The sequence below is a fragment of the Pogona vitticeps genome, chromosome 13 (assembly GCF_051106095.1).
Source record: "Pogona vitticeps strain Pit_001003342236 chromosome 13, PviZW2.1, whole genome shotgun sequence".
Classification (NCBI taxonomy): domain Eukaryota; kingdom Metazoa; phylum Chordata; class Lepidosauria; order Squamata; family Agamidae; genus Pogona; species Pogona vitticeps.
This window is the reverse complement of record NC_135795.1, coordinates 17321912-17342854: the sequence shown is the minus strand read 5'-3', so window position 1 is coordinate 17342854 and position 20943 is coordinate 17321912. Positions and strand designations below refer to the sequence as shown.

The 20943-nt window shown below is 47.3% G+C and overlaps 1 protein-coding gene across 2 annotated transcripts in view; it reads right to left on the bottom strand.

The window, feature by feature from the left end:
- Positions 1 to 9852: 9852 nt before the first annotated feature.
- The window catches only part of TTYH3 (tweety family member 3), a 78257-nt gene continuing 67166 nt past the window's right edge, over positions 9853 to 20943 (bottom strand). Inside the window, exon 14 of one of the 2 annotated variants that reach the window (XM_072982715.2) lies at positions 9853 to 15836. In XM_072982715.2, coding sequence (XP_072838816.2) covers positions 15765 to 15836 — 72 coding nt within the window. In that variant the 3' untranslated portion in view covers positions 9853 to 15764. The remainder of the gene's footprint in view (positions 15837 to 20943) is intronic. The other variant, XM_072982714.2, reaches the window with a different exon arrangement.

The following is a 20943-nucleotide window of genomic DNA, read 5'->3' as shown; positions in this document are numbered from 1 at the left end:
TCATATGCCTTGTTCTTCCTCCTCCAAACATAGCGTTGATCCATGGGCCCAAACAGTTCTAATTTTGTTTCATCAGTCCACAGAACACTATCCCACAACTTTTGTGGTTTGCCCACATGACTTTTGGCATACTGCAGTCGACTCTTCTTATTCTTGGGAGACAGCAAGGGGGTGCGCCTGGGGGTTCTGGCATGGAGACCTTCATTACGCAGTGTGCGCCTTATTGTCTGAGCTGAAACTTCTATACCCACATCTGACAAATCTTTTTTCAGTTCCTCAGCAGTCACACGGGGACTTTTCACCACTCTACGCTTTAGGTAGCGCACAGCAGTCGAAGTCAGCATCTTCTTTCTTCCACGACCAGGTAGCATTTTAACAGTGCCCTTTGCCTTGAATTTGCGAATGATGCTTCCTATGGTGTCTCTTGGTATGTTTAACTTCTTTGCAATCTTCTTATAGCCATTGCCCTTCCTGTGAAGACAAATCACCTCTTCTCTTGTCTTCCTGGACCATTCTCTTGACTTCACCATGTTTGTAACCACACCAGTAAATGTCTAGAAGGAGCTGAGTATCACAGTCATTTTAAAGCTGCCTAATTGGTGCTTATTATGCTTGATTGGTGCTCGGTGACATCCACAGGTGTTTTCAATACCTGTTCGAAAACACCTGAATGAACCTCTCTTCTTCAGAGTGGTAGTCTTTAAGGGGTTGAATAATTGTGGCAATGAAGAAACCACAAAAGAAACATTTACTACTGTATTACATAAACAATTGATGTTATTTTAGTTGCATTTGGTTCTTTAAAACGTCCTTGTAGGATTTCATTCTGAATACAATTCCAAATGTACACTATAGTCCCTAAACCCCTTTACAGCATTGGGGGCTGAATAATTTTGAACACAACTGTACCTGCCACGTTATCTTTGGCCAGGCCCTGTGCCTCCCTGATCCGGCATCAGGCGAATGGAAGGTGGCCAGGGTGGCTCAAAACAGCCCAAGGTTCCGATCTGCCCAGTGGAACCTGCTGGCTGGGATCAAAGGCCCTGCAATGCAATGAGAGATTGCACTCCCAGCCATCATGAGTAGCAGCATCATGACGTTGTGTTCTTTCTCTCTGTTCTGCAGCATCCACCTCTACTTCTGGGGAGTGCCTGAGCTCCAGATTCAACAGGTAGGAGAAACCTTCCCACTCTTTCGGGGGGGGAGGAAGTGCTCAAAGAGAAGAAGAGACGACCCCCTTGTTAGCCCACCTGAGCAAAAAAAAAAAAAAAAAAGAATTCCACCCATAAGGGATGAATAAGGGTGTAGAAGCCCCAGGGCAGCAGAGGCAGAGTTAAGGTCCAGATCACTGACAATGCAATTCCAGGGGATGCCAGAATTGAAAATAAAGAATTGGAAAATCTAACAATACTGAACATACTTCAGTGGTCCCTGTAGTCATTCAGGCTTTGGGAACAATATAAGAAATTTCACAAAGTATTTATTAATAAGCAGTTGCATATCTCAGCAATAACACCATCAGAACAGCAGGAACAAAAAAAAAACAGTGTACATACTACACTGATATTTAAGATACTTAAGTTTAAAATGTGTGTTTTGTAATACCAGTCAATGCTTTTATAGTTTTGATGGACTGAGCCTGGTATTTTTTAATCATCACCATCATCTTAGAACTGCATTGCTGGAAGGGACCCTGTGGAGCATGGAATCCAACCCCTGGCAAGGAGGGACTCATTTTGGAAATGCTTCTTGCTTCTTTCCCCTGCAACATATCAAGTGCTTCTTTCTTTCGTTTGCAGGGATGAGTTCCCTTGGGAGAGGCAGAGCCACATTCCAGAGGCTGAGGCAAGCAGCAGGAGTCAAGAGGAGGATTTCTCTCCAGGATACCACTGGATGACATCTCCCTTGAGGGCCGACCCCCTCGACAGGACTCCGTCTTCTTCCTCCCACTCCTCATCCTTTCCTTCTTCCGAGGGTTGGCATCCGAGTGAGGGAAGCTCCTTGGCTGCCGGTGAAGGTCCTTCGGGAACAAGACCAGACTCCACAGACGAATCGGAGCATCACGTCCCTGGTCCCAGCTCCAAACTGGATGACCGTCACCCGGTGGAGGGAAAGCTGGACCCCCCTGATGTTCTTCTGGTTCCCGAAAGGCCTCCAGAAAGGGAAAGGAGGGTTCTCAGAAGAAGGGACGTCCCAGGACGCTTGCCGGAAGAAGAAGCTGAACCCCAGGCTCTACCCCGCTTTGCCCAGCTAAATGTCTTTGAGCGTTTGGCTTACGGGAGAGAAAACGGGACCGTCTGGTCGGTGAGGTCACTCGAGATCCAAATGGGGCCACCACCAGCACCCGTATCCAAGTCCTCCCGTCCGAAACGGACCTTCCCTAACCAGAAGGTGGAGGAACAGAAGCCCGCCGGATTGGCCCTTCGCAGCGTCCCAGAGGAAGCCACGCCAAGGGCCTCTCGTAAAACCAGACGGGCCAGACGTCCTCAGCAGAAGAGGCTGGTGAGCTCGACCTGCACCCCGGAAGACTTTGACCCGGAGGCTTTCGCCCTGCAGAACATGGACGAGGAGACCAGAGAGCGCCTGGAACATCATGTTAAAAAGAAAAAGGCCCAGGGATGGAGTGGGATCCCTTCTCTGGTCATAAGGTCGCTCAGGCTCTTCCGCGCCCTGGAGGACTATCGCCTGGAAAGAGGCCCAAAAAAGCCAACCCCCAAATTACAACGGAGGCCCGTCCAGGCAGTGGCTCCAAACCTCCTCGATGCTCCTCCGTCCAGCCCTGCCAAAACTTTACAGGGTCTGCCAGGAAACAAAGCCTCTTCCCTTCTCCACCCGGTGGCACCGGAAAAAAACAAGCAGCTTCCTTGGTCGCACCCTCGGGTGCCGCTGGCCAGAAACTGGGAAGCTTTCCATCGACCCCAAGGAACGGACGTTCTCCTCTCCCTGGATCCAGACAAACACCAGCAGCTCCTTCTCCACCTCTGGGCGAAGATGGTGGACACCAAGAGAGGCATTTTCCCTCCAGTGGTGGAAGGCTCCTTTGGAAGACGCCATGCTCCTTCTCCGAGTCGTCCGCCCAAATTCCTCCACCGGGGGAACAAAACGCCTCAGCCCAAAGACCTCTTCGCGGCTGCAGGAGCCCTTCCCCTGAGTAACATCGGATACAGGTCTCAGGTGTCCACGCGGAACCTTCGGCCGCTGCACGCCCCGCCTAGGGCGGAGAGGGCCTCTGTTCCTGGGCAACCCCGTGACCCCAAAGGGGGAGTCTTCGAGGGGGAGGCCCATGCGCCGAGTCTGCCTCGCCCCATCCTGAAGCCCCATCGTGGAGGGAAGGTGCTTCCAGCAAGCCCGGAGCAGCTCTTGGGGTGGCTGTCTTCAAAGAAGCCACCCAAACTGTCCCCTCCTGGTGTGGCTCCGACCACCGAAGCCACGTGGCCAGGAGAGAAGGAAGCCCTCCAAAGGCCCACGTCACAGGGCCGCCCGCCTTCTCCTGCCACGCCTGCCCTCGAACCCCGCCTGGAGCCGCCGCCCGGAAAGGATGAGGAGGCGGCAGGACGAGGGGAAGGGAGAGGGGGAAGGGAGGAGGCCAGCAGACTCCAGCTGGAGCTCGTGGTGCCGCAGGGCTCCAGGGCTGGCCCCCCTTCTGAAGAAGACATCGTGGAGGCCCCCGAGCTGCCCTTGGACCCACCCAGAAGGGACGAGGCGGAGGAGACCCAGCCCCAGAGGGACTCCCCCCCCAGCAGGGTCCCCTCTCCGGCCCTCAACGCGGAGGGAGGAGCAGCAGCAGCAGCAGCAGCACCAAGGGCGGAAGGAGAAGAGAGGCTCCCGGGAACCAGCGCCCTTCCGCCCTCCTCCGTCCAGGGCACAGCGAAGGCTCATAAAAAGGGGAAGCGCCCCCGGCCGGAGAGGGAGAGAAGCCAGCCTTCCCGCAGGGGAGCCCCACCTCCCTTCGCTCGGGAAAGAGCAGCCGCCACCGCAGATGGGAGAAAGGCAGGGAGCCGCCGAAAGCGCCCACAAAGAGGGGCCCCCCGGCCGTCCTCCGACCAAAGGAGGGCCAAAAGGGGACAAACCCGGGCCAAGCCGAAGCCGGGCTGCGTCCCCTGGGAGTGTCTCTGCCCCTGCCTGGAGTGGGCCAAGGACAAAGTGAAACGGGGCGTGAAGAGGCTGATGGCCCGCCTGCGGCGCCGGCCCCGGCAGGAGCGGAAGGGGCCGTGAGTGAGCCAGCGCGCCCCCGGGGAAGGAGGTCGCAGAGTGAGAATTCTCTCATTTGTAACCGCTGGTGGATGGACATTCTGTAGGCTTGTGATAGCCGAAATCCAGGAAATATATTTCAAACAAGAGAAGTGTTGCCTGAGAAGACGGGGGAGTCGGTTCCTACTTCCTGGAGAAGACAGGAGGAACACAAAGCATTCTTTGGCTGTGTTCTGAAGGTTGTCCTTCCTAACGTTTTGCCAGTCTCTGTGGCTGGCCTCTTCAGTGGACTGGAGTCAGAACTCTGTGCACTGGTGCAGTTGTTTGGAGAGTTGAGTATTTATAGCTGTGGGGTCAGCTTTGGTCTTTTTCAGGAGATGGGTGATTATGGTGATCAGTGTGTTTTTGAAGTGTGTGTATTGTTGTAATAAGGAGGAGAGATTATCTGTCCCCGATTTTTCCAGTTGTTTCAGTCTGCAGTGTTTCTCATGTTCCTTGATTCTGGTGTGGGTGCTTCGTTTTGTGGTTCCAATATATACCTGGACACAACTGCAAGGTATCCAGTATACTCTTGCAGTGGTGAGGGGGACCCCTTCTTCCTTTGCTGACCATGACATTTGTTGTATTTTTGTCTTGGGCTTGAATACTGTTTGTAGGTTGTGTTTTTTTCAAAAGTTTCCCCAAAAGTGACCCCTTTAATGTATGGCAGAAATCCTTTATTTGTGGGTGACTTTTTCTTCTTCAGTCTGGTGTTGTTTTCTTCATTTGATAACTCTTGTGATTTCATTTTTGGAGTAGCCATTTGCCTGTAGGGCCCAATTCAGATGATTGATTTCGGTGCTGAGAAACTGAGCTCCACTGTTACCAGCATTTTGATTATGCCTCTTTTTTGCTCTGGGTGATGGTTTGAGTTTATGTGTAGGCCCCGGTCTGTGTGGGTGGGTTTTCTGTAGACCTTGTGTCCCAATAGGAGGTCAGTTTTGCATAAGACCATGACATCTAAGAACGGGAGTTGGCCCTCTATTTTTTTTTCCATGGTGAATTGTATATTTGCGTAGATGCTGTTGAGATGGTTTAGGAATTCTTCCAATGTTTCTTCACCATGGTTCCAAATTGAGAAAGTGTCATCCACCTTCTCAAGACTGTGGGTGCGAAGGGTGCTGAAGCTAAGGCCCGTTTTTTGAAATGCTCCATGTAGAAGTTTGCTATAACTGGGCTGAGGGGGCTCCCCATGGCCACTCCATCTGTCTGTTCATAGTATTCTTTATCCCACTGAAAATAGCTGGTCTTTAGGCAGTGTTGGAAAAGGGCCTTGATGTCTTCTGGAAAGATCTGCTGGATGAATGTCAGGGTGTCCTTTATCGGTACAGTGGTGCCTCGCAAGACGAATGCCTCGTGCAACGAAAAATCCGCAAGATGAAAGCGTTTTGCGAGTTTTTACAATTTCTATGCATTCCTATAGGAAATGTCCACCAGTCCTCTGATGGTGCAGGGGAAGCCTTCAGAAGCTTGCCCAACACCATCAGAGGACTGCCGGGGGTCCACTGCAACCACTGCTTTCAGAGGTCCCCTGCCAGTGCTCCGATTGTGGAAATGAAGCCTCTGAAGGCCTCTGAAGCCAGCAATTGCGGCGATGCCCCCCCTCGCCAGTCCTCCGATGGTGCTTCCACAGGTCCGTAGAAGTTAAGTTACTTTTTCAGACTTTTTTGGCCGATAGGAAACCATTAATTAAATTTTCATCTTGCAAGGCGCGGTTTCTCATAGGAATGCATTGAAATTTAATGAATGCATTTCTATGGACCAAAAAAGTCTGAAAAAGTCACTTCCCAGGTAGGGAGCTGAGGAAGCACCATCGGAGGATTGGTGGGGATCCCCCCCTTGCTGCGATCGCCGACTTCAGAGGCCTTTGGAAGCTTCCCTTGCACCATCGGAGGACTGGGGGGGGACCTCTGAAAACGGCAATCGCGGTTGCGGAGGACCCCCGCCAGTCCGATGGTGTTGGGCAAGCTTCCAAAGACTTCCCCTGCACCATCGGAGGACTGGCGGGGGTCCTCCTCAACCGTGATCACCGCTTTCAAAGGTTGCCTGCCAGTCCTCCAATGGTGGGGAGCTGGAATAGCTTCGGAGGCCTTTGGAGGCTTGCACCATTGGAGCACTTGCAGGAGACCTCTGAAAGCGGCGGTCGCGCTTGTGGAGGACCCCGGCCAGTCCGATGGTGTTGGGCAAGCTTCCGAAGGCTTCCCCTGCACCATCAGAGGACTGGCGGAGGTCCTCCACAACCAGGATCGTCACTTTCAGAGGTCTCCCACAAGTGCTCTGATGGTGCAAGCCTCCGAAGCTAGCGATTGCAGTGAGGGGGCCCCCCGCCAGTCCTCCGATGGTGCAAATGAAGCCTCTGAAGGCCTCCGAAGCCGGCAATCGCAGTTTCAGAGGGCCCCCGGCAGTGCTCCAATGGTGCAAGGGAAGCTTCCGAAGGTATCCGAAGCTGGCAATCACAGTGAGTGGGGCCCCCACCAGTCCTCCGATGGTGCTTCTGCAGCTCCCTACCTGGGAAGTGACGTTTTCAGACTTTTTTGGCCCATAGGAACACATTAAATAAATTTCAAATGCAATCCTATGGGAAACCGCGCCTTACAAGATGAAAATTTAATTAATGTGTTCCTATGGGCCAAAAAAGTCTGAAAAAGTCACTTATCAGGTAGGGAGCTGCAGAAGCACCATTGGAGGACTGGTGGGGGGGCATCGCCACGATCGCCGGCTTTGGAGGCTTCATTTGCACTATCGGAGCACTTGCATGGGACCTCTGAAAGCGGCAATCGCAATTATGGAGGACCCCCACCAGTCCTCTGAGGGTGTTGAGCAAGCTTCCAAAGGCTCAACCATCAGAGGACTGGTGGGGTCGTCCTATGGTGGAACATTCCTATGGTTTCCCATAGGAATGCATTGAAATTTTAAAAACTCGCAAAACACTTTCTTCTTGCGGGTTTTTCGTTGCACGAGGCATTCGTCTTGCAAGGCACCACTGTACTGATAAAGGACACCCGGACACTCATCCAGCAGATCTTTCCAGAAGACATCAAGGCCCTTTTCCAACACTGCCTAACGACCAGCTATTTTCAGTGGGATATTGAATTCTATGAACAGACAGATGGAGTGGCCATGGGGAGCCCCCTCAGCCCAGTTATAGCCAACTTTTACATGGAGCATTTCAAAAAATGGGCCTTGGCTTCAGCACCCTTCGCACCCACAGTCTGGTTCCGATATGAGGATGACACCTTCGCAATTTGGAACCATGGTGAAGAAACATTGGAAGAATTTCTAAACCATCTCAACAGCATCCACCCAAATATACAATTCACCATGGAAAAAGAAATAGAGGGCCAACTCCTGTTCTTAGATGTCATGGTCTTATGCAAAACTGACCACCTATTGGGACACAAGGTCTACAGAAAACCCACCCACACAGACCGGTACCTACACATAAACTCCAACCACCACCCACAGCAAAAAAAGAGGCATAATAAAAACACTGTTAGACCGTGCAAATCGGAACTGTGAAGCTCAGTTGCTCAGCACCGAACTCAATCACCTGAATTGGGCCCTACAGGCAAATGGCTACTCCAAAAATGAAGTCACAAGAGCCATCAAACCAAGAAAACAACAGCAGACTGAAGAAGAGAAACAGCCACCCACAAATAAAGTATTTCTGCCATACATCAAAGGGGTCACGGACCGCATGGGGAAACTTTTGAAAAAACACAACCTACAAACAGTATTCAAGCCCACCACAAAAATACAACAAATGTTATGGTCAGCAAAGGACAGAAGGGCCCCCTTCACCACTGCAGGAGTATACCGGATACTTTGCAGTTGTGTCCAGGTATATATTGGAACCACAAAATGAAGCATCCACATCAGAATCAAAGAACATGAGAGACGCTGCAGACTAATACAACCATAAAAATCAGCAGTAGCTGAACATGCCCTAAAAAAAAGCTGGACACGAAATTCTATTTCAAAATACTGAAATACTGGACAACCCCAGCAATCATTACGTTAGACTGCACTGGGAAGCCATTGAAATCCACAAACACCAGCAGAGCTTCAACAAAAAAGAAGAAAGTTTAAAACTCAACAAAGCTTGGCTCCCAGCACTGAAAAGGATGAAGCTGATTCCATAGCTGTAAATACTCAACCCTCCAAACAACTGCACTAGAGCACAAAATGCTACTCTGAAGATGCTGGCCGCAGAGACTGGCGAAACGTTAGGAAGAACAACCTTCAGAGCATGGCCAAAGAGCCCGAAATACCCACAACAACCATTATTATTATTATTATTATTATTATTATTATTATTATTATTATTATTATTATTATTATTATTATTATTATTATTATTATTATTATTATTATTATTATTATTATTATTATTATTATTATTATTATTATTATTATTATTATTACTTGACAAGAGATTGATTTCCTATAGTAATCACATGCTAACCACCGATCTAGTTCAATAAAATCCTTTTTTGTCATGTATGTTTATGAAGATCTGTGTGGCAAATCTGTGTGGCTTTGGGGGGGGGGGGGTCTCGTGTAGGAACATGTAAAGTTTGCAAACCTCAGTGTCCATTGGAGTCCAGAGGTTCAGAACCTGCAGGTCTTGAGTCAAGGCTCCTTGGCTGTTGCCATCCTGCAACGCTCGTGTTTTCCACACAGGTGGATCAGGCTGAAGAAGTCCCTCTTCAGACGCACCCCAGGGGGAGAGAGAAAGGCCGGGACTCTCCACATTGGACTGATTTAAATTGATTCCAGAAATGGATTTGATGTTTTACATCAACCACCAAATAACGCATCAACAGAATAAAAATAAAACCATATTTTATAAAAAAACAAAGAGAAATCACAGGGAAATAATCGAGAACACAAAATGTTTCTTAACCCCCCCCCCACACACACACACACCCTACCTCTGCGATAACTGGCTGAGAGGGATCCCAAGTCTGAGTGTAAGAGTTTATTTTTTTTAGTGTTCTGGGCTGAACAGCCACTTCATTCTTTAGTGGTCCAGTAAAAGGTATCACCCAGTCTCACACTTTGGTGAGGTTTGGGGCTCTAGTCAGAAAGAGGAAATGGTAGCAATTACTACCTGTTGACTCAGATTAGATCGGTTGCAAGAGCATCTGGCATTCACCACCATTCCTTGGACGCCAGGAGGATTCCTTGAGATTTATTTAGTATCTTCCATCATAAACAACACTGAGAGACAGCAGATTCCTGCTCCAAGCAATTAGCAATCTAAAGTTCCTTCCGAGAGGTGGGAAATGGCAGAAACGGGAAGGGGGAAAAGAAAGCAGTGGTTAGTTTAGCAAGACAGCCGTACCTGGTTATTGCTGCAGCACATGTTTAAACTTCATTATCGTTTTATGTGGAAGAGGTCACAGACTGAACTGGCATCGATGCCTCCCCACACCCAGTCAGTGTTTTTTAAAGGAAGAGCAATGAGCTGCACATTTTGATAGACACCCTCCATGTACAAACACACACACAGACACACACACACACAAATATAACAAGCATTCTAGAAATTTAAAGGCAAGAGTACTAAGAATATTCACCTTTGTTTGAAAAAAAAAAAGACACATTAACCCAGTGCTGTGCCTTCTCAATTTTTTTTTATTTTAAAACATTAAACCCAAGCTGAATAGAAATGACAGAAATTACATGTAGATTTTTTTTCTTTAGTATTGGCTGAACAGAAAAATAAACACTGCAAACCAGTAAAAAATAGCTACAGTACAATTTAATAAAACAAAAGTAAAAGGATACACAAAAAATTGGGCTCGCTCCTCTGTTTTAACCCCCACAAAATCTCAAAGCATTTGGGGTGAATTCGCTTGAAAGGAATTTGTGTCCATAGGCTTTAAAAATAATATATATATATTTATATTATATATGTATATATAAAGTGGTATGATATATAACCATTGTGGTTCAAAACAAAATCAAAGGGGAAAGGGAAGGGGGGGAAGAAAGCCAGCTGTTTTACTAGTGATGCTCTTTTGTGTACAGGTGTCAGAAGGAGCAAAACACATAAAGAGAATTAAATCCACAGGGAACTCCCAGGTTTTTGCCAACCAGGAATCTAGGAGTAGCATTGCCATTGGGATCACCAACTGATTTTCTCTGGTATCTTTCAGACCACTTTGGGTAGCAGAAATCCAGAATAAATGTTGTCAATTGCCAATTTAACCAGCACACTGGTACAACCAAAGAAAAGCATGTGGTTGGCACACCCTCGTTGCCAACACTGAAAGATTTGATTCAATGGCTTGCTGGGGTGTGAACAGGGAGGATAAAAGTGGCTACGCTCCTCGCCAGAGATGCGAGTTCTCTTTAGGAAAGAACCCTTCAAAGAGCGAGAGATGCTGAGTAGGAATTACGGCGGAGGGGGCGCAAAGCATGAGAACTAACATTGCATAGAGAGAGTGGCATTGCTGTCGAAAAATTTTAGTCTGTCTTCTCACAGGCTGCATTCAAAGATCTCATGGCCATCTTATCACCCTCCTCGTCCCTTAGCAAACAGCCTGTATTACATAAACTTGACTCTATAAATCTGTTTTTACAGATGGATACCAAGTGAAACGTTAAGTGCGATAAAATATCAGCACCACCAAAACTATCCTAGGATAGCTGCAAATTATGACCTATGACGCACAATAAGGCGCGACCTGTCATTTCCCCTGTCTTTCCTGCCACTAAAGGAACTTGCTTGCCATAGAAACAGAGTGTGAAACAGAATAGAAGTGAGTCAATTTCCTTTCACTCTTCCTTCCAACTGTTTTCTCCTTTAATGGGTACCTCCATCTTCCAATGCATGCAATTAACATGGCCACTAGACGCTGTTCCAAGTCCTCCATACGGAGCACGTTACCCTAGTCTCTCAAGACTGAAGGATGCCTACCCACATCGGGATGCGACAGGGATCTTGATGACACCGAAGAGAAGGTAGCATTCTTCCCACTTGCTTCAGTTTACATAAGATGAGGACTAGGACGTTTATAACCAGAGCAGGGAACAACAGGAAGAACCATGTGCATTAAATTGTGGTTAGCACCAAGCATCTCAAGACGAAGGCAACTTTTTATGCAACAAGCCGAAGTGCAGCTGGCCAGCCATTCCCTATGATCTAGCAAGAACTCCCATCACATCCTCAGCATTCCCAGAATTTTTTTTAATCCTCCTCACATCCCTGGTAAATTGTATGGTCTGGCTTCCCGGGTCACAAGCTGTGCTGTACTGAAATATTCAGGCGTCATTGTGTTTTTTGTGCCAAGCAGCAATTGCTAATGCATTAACATGTATTATTCTTGAACACCACATTCTTAACACAGATTCCGTTTTCATGATGGACTATGAAATTTGTCCGCTGTGTGATCTGAGCAACTTCCAAGCCCCTTCTATGTCAATATGTCAGGTTAAAACTACTGAACATTTCAGTTAAGCTGGTCATATCTGAGGCACTGAATTAAACTATGTTCTGTTTTCTAAACAAGAGTCAGGGAGAGCAGAAGAGAACTGAACTCCTCAGGTTTGTAGAGGGGGACAACAAATGGCAAATTATTATCTTGAACCTTTTTTAAAAAAAAGTTAAAGTGAACACAAAAGGAAGTCAGCAAAAATAACATACAGAATACAAACACTACACTAATTTCTAAGACCGCACACACACAAAAATAAATTCACAGCCAAGTCTTGATTCAATTTCTTTTTTTAAAAAAAACACGATTACAATGCAATCTTTGAACACTGGACACAAAGCGTCCGACATGCTATGTACATTTCACATTGTGGAGATGGGTTGTGTGCTTGACAAGGTTCTTGGTTCACAATTTTTATTTTTTTTAAAAAGTGCTGTGACACAACTACAGAAAGTCAGCTAAATAAACCAGAGGAGCAACGGCCACATAGGTGCTCAAAATGAGAGAAGCAAAAGGGGAACCAAGGGAGAGTCTTTACTGCTCCAGTTTTCTGCCACGGCGTTCATATCCTGCTTGAGGCAACACCAGACATTAAGCGGCTTCTTAACTAAAAATCCAGGAACTTCCACATTAAGTCAAAATTAGGACGATCGTTTTGAAATGATTTGAGAGTTGCAGAGGAAGTCAGCCAGAACAACACATTCCAAGCAATACGGCATTGAGATTTCATCACATGACTTAAAAACTCATACAAATCAGAAGGAGGGAAGGGAGTCCCTTGCAGGTTTTACTTACAATACCGAAAGAGAAGAGAAAAAGAAAAAGAAAAGCCCCAACAGACACTGGAGCCAGCTAACTAATTGATAAACCTTGCCGGTCGATCATCAAGAGCTGGCTCAGGAGAAGGGGGGGAATGTTGACGATAACTCCAGAGCACCCGGTTCCCCAAGGCAAACTGTGACCAGAAGAGATGGTCCCGGTCACTGAACGCTTCTTCTGGCACCCATGCAAATGACCAGACATACCGTCGATTCTGAAGCAGATCCATTTCGACTTGCCTCAGGAGATCCCCGTGTGTTGTTAGTGTCGCTCAGGAATCCATTACTCCATATCTTGCAATGGTTTCATCGAAAACCCAAGTAGTACTAGAGTCTTGCATGTGTTAAGTAAAAGACATGGAGGTCCCACTTTACATGCCACGAGACAGCCAGGAGCTGTCGCTCTCTCTCTCTCTCATGAGGAACTGACACTCTCGTCTAACTTCTAGACAAAATCCACGCCGTAGAAGGAGACCTCATAGCTTGTTTTTTGGATTTTTGCCATTTGGTCTCCTCCTAGAAATCCACTTGGATGCTAGGTATAGTTGGAGTTCTTCACAGCGTAAGTGGTTGAATACCTCTTGCAAGGAAGCACTAAGTGGCTATTACTCCTTGGAAGGAAGGTAAATTCTATAGTGGTTACAGTGTAATGCAATCATTGGTCCCTACCACAGAATCACAATAGACAGCAAGCACCTCCTGGTGCATTTTATACCCTCCTGTGCATTTCCTCTAACACAAGTGGAAGGAAAGACTTGGTTTCTTCTCCTATATGAACCACGGCTAGGCTAGGAAAACTGCTATTTTTAGGGCGGCTTCACCAGTGCCTATTTGCACAAATCTCAAGCAGCTGACATGCAGGCTTAAGCTTCTTTTTACTTTTATATGCACATTTAAAAATATGAAGGACAAAGAAACACATGTTTTGAAAACATGTGCAGCATAAAAATACCCTACACTCGACGATGGACGTTGCCCCTCTCCAGATCCTTTTCGGCCTCCAATTCCAACTCGCCTGCCCCAGCGCAGTCAGTGGTACAGAATTATTTAATTTGCAGTCCAAAAACATCTGGATTAGCTAAAGTTCTGAACTGAATGTGAATTCAACAGCAAATCCAGGCTTGTTACTTGGGTAATGTCAACACTAGTGAGATCTACTTTTTTGGGGGAAGTGGACTGATAGAAACTCCTACGGGTTGTATGCATATGCACTCATTTATGTAAACAAGAAGGATCCATTTTTAAGTTTTTAGGCATGTCTGCTAACAGTACGGGCTGCTGTATTACCATAATCTAGGCCTTCAGGTATATTTAACAGCTTACGGTACGGTTGGTATGCACGTAAACCTGAGACACTGCTCTCTGAGAACTGACTGGAAATGGCCATGTTTTATTCTACCTTCCCACAGGCTGCATCTAAGGATCTTGTGGCTACCTATCATCATCCTCATCCCTTAGTAAGCAGCCTGAAAAGTCACCTTTCCCCTTGCTGGGGAAAGTAAGGAGATAAATGTGTGCCAGTCTTTCCCCTGAGTGTGCAAAATGTGTCACAGAGAGGAATCTTAGTAGCCCTTCATCATTCAGATAACGGAAGATGGAGATAACGCTTTGCAAATCTGGGGACTCCTGCAATGATCTCTTGAGCAAAGGGAGAAATGCTAATTACACAGTCCAATCTAACAATGCTTTCTACACGAACTAAATTGGGACATACTCTCCTACTCTATGGGTCCCCTGGTCACCTGCTGCAGGATTAGCTATATGGGAACCCTAAACACTGAAAGGGATTATCTACCTGGTCTGATGTTGCTTTTTTTTGGAGGGAGGGATGATGATTTTGGGATGGTTCTCATCAAGTAAAGCACCTTCAATGCAATTATAAGATTGGGGCAGACACAATGTTAACCTTGGTCATCCCCAACCTGACAGTGATTTTAGCTATCTACGTGCAGGCCATGAAGAGGCAACTGGAATTTGGCTGTATGTGGCTTGTGTAATTAAGACGAGGGATTAGCACATTCTGATATCACAGTATTTGACTTTTGTTCTGCTTTCTGATTCTTGGATGGAGGAGCAGCTGATATACTGTGGCGCTTGCACACAGAAATAAATCTGCTTCCATATCCCAGCACTTAGAAGAACCCACAGTCTACTGTGCCACAGGAAAGGGAAGGCGTTGGCTATCACCCTCTCTGTGCTGGCTTTCTCGTTTGCTCTTGCTGAGGGTTAAACTGATGCCAACTGAACATCTACAGAGACAAAAATACTTCCTTCCACCTTTTAAATGCTCATTTTCCTGGAGTATTTGGCACAAGAAGAATTGCTTGATCCAGTTACATATCTGTACATCAATCTCAGAAGGACATCTCTAGATAACTACAAGAAAGAATAGCAACAAAGTGGAATGGGCAAATACAACACAACTAGTGTGTTAATGCATATCTGCATGGGTGGTGTGTGTATACATATGCACACACACACACACACACACTACAGAGCAGCGAGTACTCTGCATCTCCCCAAGAGTTTAGTCCTAGGTACAAAGAGAGAGAGGCGTAAACTTATGTCAGAGGTATCAAATAACCACAGAGGAGGGAGGCTGAATCAGAAAGCCTTCTCATTCTATAATGGAAGGAACAAATGGCTTCCCAGTGTCCAAGCAGGAGATCCATCAATGGCGGAAGGATGAGCAACTTCTCCAGAGTACCACAGTCTGGGGAAATTTGCAGAAAGAGACGGATGCCTTGCAACTGGGCTTTACGACAGTGTGCGCATTAAAGATGGCTTCCTTAGATCAGTATGTCACATCCATGGCACTATGTACGGTGATCCATTTTTCCCCCTATAATTGACTCATCAATGCATGATGAGAAAGAGGCGCTCAGGGAGCAGATTAACAAACTGCTTGCAATTTCCTGATTGGCTTTCAACAAAAACAGATCCCACACACAGCGAGGCCAACACGGATGTGCCGTTGAGTGTCCTGCAGACATGTGTGTAGCCATTTCTCTCTCTCTCTCATTCTCCCCACGCAGGTGCAAGTAAGCAGAGTCGTAACTTAGAGTAAGTTCCCATCCAGGGTGGCCCCAAATGGACACGGGTCAGGTCAGAGAGGAGAAGAAGCAGGAAAAGCAGCTGAGCTGGAATCAGAACGGGGGGTGGCTGGGTGGGAAGCAAGGTGCGAGAACAGCACTGGGTGGCAGCAGTTGGCACATTTTGTTCCATTTCTTTGTTTGTTTGCTTCACTTGAACACACTCTAGTTTTGTTTTTTTAATGCACACTGCCAGAGTCCGGTCGAGGCTGGTTCGTGGCGAGGTATTTGGCTCTCATGCTGGAGGTGTACTGGAGAAAGACAAAAAGACAAAGAAAGAGTTGAGGGAAGGAAACATACCGAAAGAGGAATATGCATTCAGAGGATTTGATGAGAGGACCGTAAGAATCAACGATTGTCTGATGCAACTTCTTCTACCCAGGTTTGCAGTTACAGGAGGACCCCCCCATCTGCAGGATCAGTATTGGCGGATTCACTTATCCACGGCCTGAAAGTATTAAATAAAACCCCACAGAAATATGCATTTATATGTATTTTTACATTGTATTTACCAGAAATAGCCACTAGAGGAAGCCCGAAACCATGCTATGGGTAGGTAAAGGTTATAGCCAGTTATAGTGGAATAAAATTCAAACATGACACAGGAATTACCAAACATCTACCTTACTCAGTCTAGGCATTCCCCTCAAGAAGAGATCACAGGTATGCTAACTGAGAAGTAGAAAGTTTTGTATCACCAGATTTCCTCTTTCAATCAATCAAAGAAAGAAATGAGTAGGAAACAACATTATGCCCAGAAATGTCAACGATTCACAGTTGCTATATCTTGTATAAAATGTGGAACAGTCCAGATGAAGACCCCTGAAACCCACTGTATCCATTATCCCCATCCTGGAATAGAATGCAATGCCAAATCTTTTGACAGACGACTGAAGTCACGGATAACAGAGTATGAAAGAGAACCGGGGGGGGGGGGGAGCTGCATTTTTTACATCCTCTAAAACAACAAAATATGTTTAACTCCCTAAGAGGCTGGTCAAACACTGGAAGCAGCATATATTAGCCAATCTTGGAAATAAAAACCTGTTCTAAAATTAATAACATGTTACAAACACTCTGTGAAATTCTTGTTAGCGAGCTATCAAAAGAAATGAAATATATATACAGTATTTGGATATTCCTGCAGAAGATACTGCAAATACTGCAGAAGATTTCACTTAAGTTTTTTTAAAAGCCTGTTTTAGAAGACATATGAACCATATTTTTTTCACTCTTTCTTAAAAGAAAGTACCTAGTAATGCCATCCTATGCATGTTTATTCAGAAATAAGTCCCACTGTTCTGAATGGGATGTGACATATTTAAGGAGTGGTTTCATCAAAGCTACCCCCACACAAGTTTCTATGGTGGAAAAGGGATTTGAACCCAGATCTCCTGAGTCCTAATTCAACACTCAGACCTCACCATTGCACTGGCTCCACATACACACACCCCAGCCACGGGCCCAAATAAAGCTGACAGTCCCAATGAGGCTAAACTCACTGAATCAACTGCAGAACACAAAAGTGACACTTGTGTAACTGTCATCAACACAATGAATCTTCTCTAGTTGGGACTGACATATAGATTTGGGATGATTATTTGCTGACCTCCACAGAAATCAGCAAACAATCTTATACTCACTTTCCAAATATACACCCCTGTTTTTGTTTTCAGTTCAGGACTAAAACAAAAATTGCCTAAATCACATTTGGGGGGGGGGAGGTGTGTTTTCACCTACAGGTGGAAAAGCAAAGGAGGGGAAGTGACGAAACCTACCCTGGATAAAAAAACGCCGTAGGGTTACCTGTGTTAAGTGCAACAGCAAGGGTTTTCAAACAGTTTTACTAAACAATACATGTACAAACGTTCCCTTGATAAACATAATTTCAAAATACTGTGGAACCAGATTAATCCTGGCAGCGGTTTGGCATTTTTCTCTGTTTACGGCTGAGATTTAGATCCCATCTTCTGGGGTGAAACCCTGAGGAGCCTTTCCACATTCAGATACTTGATCTCACAGAGTGCCATGGATGTTTTTCCTTGGGAAGTAAAAACGGAAGCGTTCAGCCTGGAGGCAGGCGGTGGTGCATCACGGCCTCTCCCAATTTGAAGAGATCCTTGTCCAGCAGGCCGAGGCAAAGAGGCCGTCCCGAAACCAGCAAAATCAGGGAGCTGGACAGGGGACAGATTGTATTTGTCCTCAGTGTGGAAGGGATGGTCACTCTCGAACTGGCCTTCTCAGCCACACAAGACGCTGTTCCAAGTCCTCTATTCAGAGCACCATAGTCTCTCGAGACTGAAGGATGCCTATCTATCTAAAAAAAAACTGAATCAGTGAGATAAGAACCATTGATCTACATGGGATCTCTGGGCAGAAAATGAAAATAAACAAGAGAGACACACTACAACATGCACCCATTGGAAGAGTGTTGTAACAAGAAGAACAAAATGAATGCGTCTTGCACAGGAAGCCACCAAAGCCGAAGGACAGGACTTCTCGTCACTATTTTCCCTCCTGATTCGGAACAGCTTCTGTATTTCAGAGTGGCTCACACACCCACACCCACACATATACAGTATAGACATATACACACACTCACACCCACCTTAGTATGCATTCTTGTAAGCAATTAAAAACAAAGCATGCATACCAAGAGAGAAAGAAAGGTTACTTACCTGTAACGATGGTTCTTCAAGTGGTCATTCTGTGAATTCACACAAAGGGTTAATACCAGCGCCAGCGTTGGGCCTCTCGGAACGTTTTCTAGCTGCAAGAGAAAAGTAACAATGTTTAGGACTACCCCTACTGCGCACGCCCAGCCTAACCGTCCCTCAGTTCCATTTGTCCGCCATAGGCCCTCGAGTCATAGAGATGCCAGTGACAGACAGACAGAGGGGAGGCCGGGCGGGATTGTGTGAATTCACAGAATGACCACTTGAAGAACCATCGTTACAGGTAAGTAACCTTTCTTTCTTCATCGTGGTCTTCTGTGAATGCACACAAAGGGTGATTAGCACGCTTACTAACCGGATGGTGGGCTGTCACTGAAGAGCCGATGCTAGCACTGCCCTCCCGAATCTGGTCTCCTCTTTTGCCCTCACGTCCAACCTGTAGTGGGTTATGAAGGTAGAGGCATTGGACCATGTAGCGGACCGGCAGATGTCGGGCAGGTCAACGCCGCGGAGTAAGGCAGTCGACGAGGCTACAGCCCGGGTGGAATGGGCTTTAAGTCCTTGTGGAGGGTCTCTGTGGTTGAGCTCGTAGGCGAGGGCGATGGTCGATACGAGCCACCGAGAGAGCGTGGACGGCGAGGCCGGGCAGCCCTTCTTTGGGCCAAAGTAACAGAGAAAGAGTCTGTTGGCCAGGCGAAAGTCTTTGGTCCTGGACACATAGAAGGCTAAGGACCGTCGAACATCAAGCATGTGGAGCATGCGTTCAACGTCAGTAGTCGGAGACGGAAACAAAGTTGGCAGGATAAGCGGTTGATTGACGTGGAAGTCGGAGACCACCTTCGGAAGAAAGGAGACGTCCAGGTAAAGCATAACCTTGTCCTTAAAGAATTGGAGAAAAGGTTGGTCATGACGGAGAGCTGCCAGCTCGCTAGCTCGACGGGCAGAGGTAATAGCTACTAGGAATAGCGTTTTTAAAGAAAGCATCTTGATGTCACAGGTAGCCATGGGTTCAAATGGGGGTCTGGATAGGGCATGCAGAACCAAATGTAGGGACCACTGAGGGAGTGGAGGACGAACGGGAGGTCGGAGGTTAGAGAGACCCTTCAAAAACATCCTGACAGTGGGATGGGAGAAAAAGCGGGAAGAGGGAGAAGCTCTGGGTTGGAAGAAGACAACCGCAGCCAGGTACACCTTGATAGTAGAGATAGACAGGTGGAAATCGAACAGGTAACGGAGATACTGCAGAAGTGTAGACAGAGACACAGGGGAAGAGGCGAGATCCCTCTGCTGGGTAAATTTCAGAAAGCTTTTCCACTTGTAGGCATACAAGTGAGACGTGGAGGGCTTGATGGCGTTGGTCAAGACCTCCTGAATTTCTGGACGATCCTCCACGCCGTCAGATGGAGCGTGTCGAGGTCGGGGTGAAGGACTTCGCCTGCTTCCTGGGTCAGTAGGTCCGGCCACATCGGAAGGGTTACTGAGTCCACAGCCATGCTGACTAGAGTGGGGAACCACACTTGGCGAGGCCAAAAGGGTGCAATGAAAATGGCCGGAGTCATTGAACGTCGGAGTTTGATCAAGGATCTCTGTATCAACGGGATCGGTGGAAATATGTACAAGAGACCCTGGTTCCATGGAATCATGAATGCGTCGCCGAGCGAGTGGTGACCGAGACCTGCCCGGGACGCATACCGGGAGCATTTTGCGTTGTGAGGGGATGCGAACACGTCCAGCACTGGGGTCCCCCATTGGCGGCAAAGGTCCTGGAAGACCAGAGGGTTCAACTCCCATTCGTGAGTCTGATAATGAAGCCTGCTCAGAGTGTCCGCAAGTGTGTTGTCCTCCGTGGCTACATGGATGGCCACTGGATAGATATGATGACGGTAACACCATTCCCAAAGGAGGATGGAGAGATACAGGAGTGAATGAGAGCGGGTTCCTCCCTGCTTGTTGACATAATGCATTGTGGTAGTGTTGTCCGTCACGAGCTGAACTCCGCGGCCGCGCAGGAGAGGAAGGAAGGACCTGAAGGCCTTGATAACCGCCAGCAGTTCCAGGTGATTGATGTGGAACATGGCTTCCTGTGGTGTCCAGAGGGCGTGAATGGTGCGACGCCCGCAGTGCGCCCCCCAGCGGGACGGACTGGCGTCCGTTGTAACTTGAACGGTGAGACGGAGTGGACGAAAAGGCCGGCCAACCGTGAGATGGGGTGTGTACATCCACCACTGGAGCTGTCTGGTGAGCTCCGGGGTGACACGAAGGCGTTTCCCTTGACTGTCCATCATGGGGTCGAAAAGGGTGAGAAACCAAGATTGGAGCGACCGGAGTTTGAGGCGAGCGTGCGCTAGCGCCGGCGTTGTAGAAGACATCAGGCCGAGGAGGTGTTGGGCGTGATGGGCTGTCACCCGAGCACCGGGAAGAAATTTCCTGATGGCTCGTCGAATCTTGTGTATTCTTTCTGGGGGAAGAAAGACTCGACCCTTTACAGCGTCCAAACAGACCCCTATGTATTGAACTGTTTTGGAGGGAATGAGCTGAGACTTCTGTTTGTTGACAGTGAGACCGAGATTGGAGAGAAGATACAGGATGAATTTTGTGTCTTTCAGGGATTGCCTTCGCGAGGTGGAGACCACGAGCCAATCGTCCAGGTAAGGGTAAACGTGAATGCCCCTGAGACGAAGGT